Raw genomic sequence first — 3,428 nt, forward strand, 5'->3', positions numbered from 1 at the left:
TGGTAGCCTCAACTATTGTAAATGAGTGCCTTTGTGTGCAGTTATTTTTTGAGATGTATGTCTGAGGAGTGCCAATGGGTATTCAAAGCATCCTGTTTGAATGATACAACTATTTTTCGAGTAAGGTGTTTCAATAACGATCATACATGTCCGTTAAAGGATAAAGTGATGTCACAACGTCAAGCAACAATTGATTTAATAGCTGGAATAGTTGCTCCAAAATATGAGAATCATAAAAGAAAGCATACTCCAAAGGACATTCAGGAAGATGTTAAACGTGACTTGGGAGTTGACATTAATTACATGAAGGCGTGGCGTTCGAAGGAGAGAGCTATTAAGATGTTAAGAGGAGGTCCAACAGAGGGTTACATTAAGATGCCAAGCTACTTGTATATGTTGGATACTGTGTATCCAAACTCTTACATCCGAATGCATAAGTCAACAGATAATGAATTCATGTATCTATTTATAGCGTTGTATCCTTTTATAAAAGGTTCTGAGCACTATAGGCCAATTGTTGTTGTGGATGGAGCTCACCTAAAAGGAGCTTATAAGGGCACATTTGTTTCTGCTAGCACTCTGGATGGAGCAGGTGTGTTAATTTTATTAAAAGAATGAATATCTTATATGTGTATCCGTCTTTGATTGTATTTACTAATATTTAACAATAACTATAATGCCATGTATCTGTTTGTTTTACAGGGTGTATATTACCGCTTGCTTATGGTGTAATTGACTCTGAGAATGATAATTCTTGGACGTGGTTTTTCGAGCATTTCAGAGGCGCTTTTGGTGAACGTGTCAACATGTGTGTTGTGTCAGATCGTCATGAAAGCATTATAAAGGCTGTGAGTAGAGTGTATCCTTCTGTGCCTCATTATGCTTGTGTTTGGCATCTTTGGCAGAATGTGTGTAAGTATTACAAGAAGAGCAAAAATACATTAAGCGATGTATTTTATGCAATGGCAAAGGCATACGGACAAGAAGATTTTGATGAAATGATGAAGAAAGTAGAGGATATGGATCATAGAGTGAAGGATTATCTTATGTTGGCAGGATATGAGAAGTGGGCAAGAGTATATGCACCTGTAAACAGAGGTAGGATGATGACATCCAATATCGCAGAATGTATCAATTCGTGTTTAGTGGAGGCACGAGAACTACCAATAATTGAATTTCTGGAGCAAGTTCGAATTTTATTTGGAGATTGGAATTGCAGAAATAGAGAAAAGGCAACATATACATTTACTACCCTTGGAAGAAAATTCCAAGAGATGTTAGTTGTGAATGAGGCAAAGTCTTCACGTATGACGGTACGTATTATTTGTTATACTATTTTTTTCTTTATATGATATTACTGTGTGACGTGTATGGATTAAAGAAACTTTAGATACATTACATCAAGCGTATCTAGATACATGAAAGATGTATCTAAAATGTTTTGCTTGTAATATTATGAAATTTATATAACTAATGGCAGTATTGCTACCTTTCAGGTGAGACCTTCTTCTGAATCATTGTACGGAGTTGATGATAACGGACGGAGATACATTGTTTGCTTGATTAGTAAAACATGTAGTTGTGGAAGGTTCCAATTAGACGAGATACCGTGTTCGCATGCAATTGCAGTTTTAAGAAAAAAAAACATAACTGAGTTTGAACCATACTGCTCAGAATACTACAAGCCATCAACACTAATAAGTACATATGAGATACCAATTGGTCCTCTGCCGGATGAAGAAGATTGGAATATACCTGATAGTGTGTTAAACGAAGTTGTTTTGCCACCTAAATACAAGCGACCACCAGGGAGGCCAAAGAAGAGCAGACATAAGAACATGAGTGAAAAAATATCATCGAGTACAAATTGTTGTGGACAGTGTGGTCAAGAAGGTCACAATCGACGTACTTGTAGTTATTTTTCAATGAAGAGATGAATTTTCGTATTTTCATATACATTTGGATGTTTTTTTAGTCTTGTTGGTGAAATTTAGTATTTCTGGAATTTGGTATGACTTTCCATGGATTCTATGGCAAGTATGATAAAGTTTTGGCATTTTTCTATTTTTGTTTACAACAAGTTATTGACAGAAATGATACATTCGATCGATTTTATCAATGATATTGATTAGGAAATCCTATTGAATACGCGTATATAAAATCATATGTAACAAATATGACTCACATTGTGTAAAGAGGTTGTGATATTGATAGATATAACATTCATGTAGAACAGATACATGAAATAGTAGCATATGAATACTATTTCAGCTCCACTGCACTTAACGAACCATCAATATATAGTAGGTGGAACTGACCCACTTCTGTACAAATTCAGCTTCTTTCCATGATCATTAAAATTTAACTAAATCTATATGTCATACTAAGCAAGATAAGTAATGTCATGAATTTAATAAGAGCTATTATAAATAAACAAAATTACATGTATAATCTAAACAACCTTTTATATAAAGATAATCAAAATATAGGTTCATAACCTTACAAAAAGGACAAAATGGGAATGAGAAACGACTTAGATACGTTATAACCACGTATCTTAATGTATCTAATAAAAATAACCTTAGCAAGTTCAATAAAGGGGAAATCTAAAAAAACTTCAGATGACTAATCTATATTAATCTTTTCAATGCCATCTGAATCAACAAACGTGTTCCTTGGCTTGTGAGGATCTTCGTTATCACTGACTGAACCAGACGAGGCTTTTTGATTTCCATAATTCCATAAAAGTGCACCGTATCTCGAACGGTGTAGATTGGCATCAAAATTTGCTAATGGTATCGACTGTCCATCAGTCAGATACTCAGCATATGCAGCTGAATATAATCCACAGTCCCTGAAAAATCAACATTAAATTAGTAATATAAACAATCATGACTAAACATAAATAAATATATATACAAAGTGAAAAGATGCACACATTGAACCACTGGACTGTTGAACAATATTACTTTGAAATATAATTTCAAAGGCATCTTGGACTGTTTTTCCATTGTACGCTTCAAGATTCAACCAGTCAACGCGCTCAGATTTGTCAAAAAAACCACTAAGAGTCAGATAAGAAGGCAAAAGAAATGCAATCTTAGCAATCTCTGCTTTTATCAAAGAGTTGTGACCAACAACCACATGCGAGTCATAAACTCTGATGCACCTGTCTTTGAGTTGTACAACTGCCAGCACCCAGTGAAATTCTTCCTTGCAATTAACAGGAATATACACCTCATCAACTTGATCCCAAGGTATACCAGCAGGTGTCCCAAAACCGTTAATGTATGAACAAATAGAATTTCCTTGGGTGAAAGCATTCTGACCAAGAACTTGAGCTTTATACGTGTGATAAATCTCATCCATGAGGGACTTAAAATGACACATTGCAGTAGTGTATCTGGGATTGCCGTTTGATTGGAACT

General features: G+C 34.9%; 1 protein-coding gene across 1 annotated transcript; it reads left to right on the forward strand.

The window, feature by feature from the left end:
• Positions 1-514: 514 nt before the first annotated feature.
• On the forward strand, positions 515-1,937 carry LOC107058416 (uncharacterized). The gene is made up of 3 exons (XM_015304100.1): positions 515-592; positions 703-1,313; positions 1,497-1,937. Exons 2-3 carry the CDS (start codon positions 807-809, stop codon positions 1,935-1,937), a joined length of 948 nt encoding a protein of 315 aa, XP_015159586.1. The 5' UTR covers positions 515-592; positions 703-806.
• The last annotated feature ends 1,491 nt before the right edge of the window (positions 1,938-3,428 follow it).

This window comes from Solanum tuberosum, unplaced genomic scaffold (genome assembly GCF_000226075.1).
Source record: "Solanum tuberosum cultivar DM 1-3 516 R44 unplaced genomic scaffold, SolTub_3.0 scf00493, whole genome shotgun sequence".
Lineage (NCBI taxonomy): Eukaryota > Viridiplantae > Streptophyta > Magnoliopsida > Solanales > Solanaceae > Solanum > Solanum tuberosum.

What these genes read in the sequence shown, in the direction of transcription:
- LOC107058416 (XM_015304100.1), top strand. Translation starts at nt 807, where the DNA reads ATGTGTGTTGTGTCAGATCGTCATGAAAGCATTATAAAGGCTGTGAGT. An exon ending in CAAAGTCTTCACGTATGACG is followed by an intron (nt 1,314 to 1,496) that starts GTACGTATTATT and finishes GCTACCTTTCAG; the next exon opens with GTGAGACCTTCTTCTGAATC.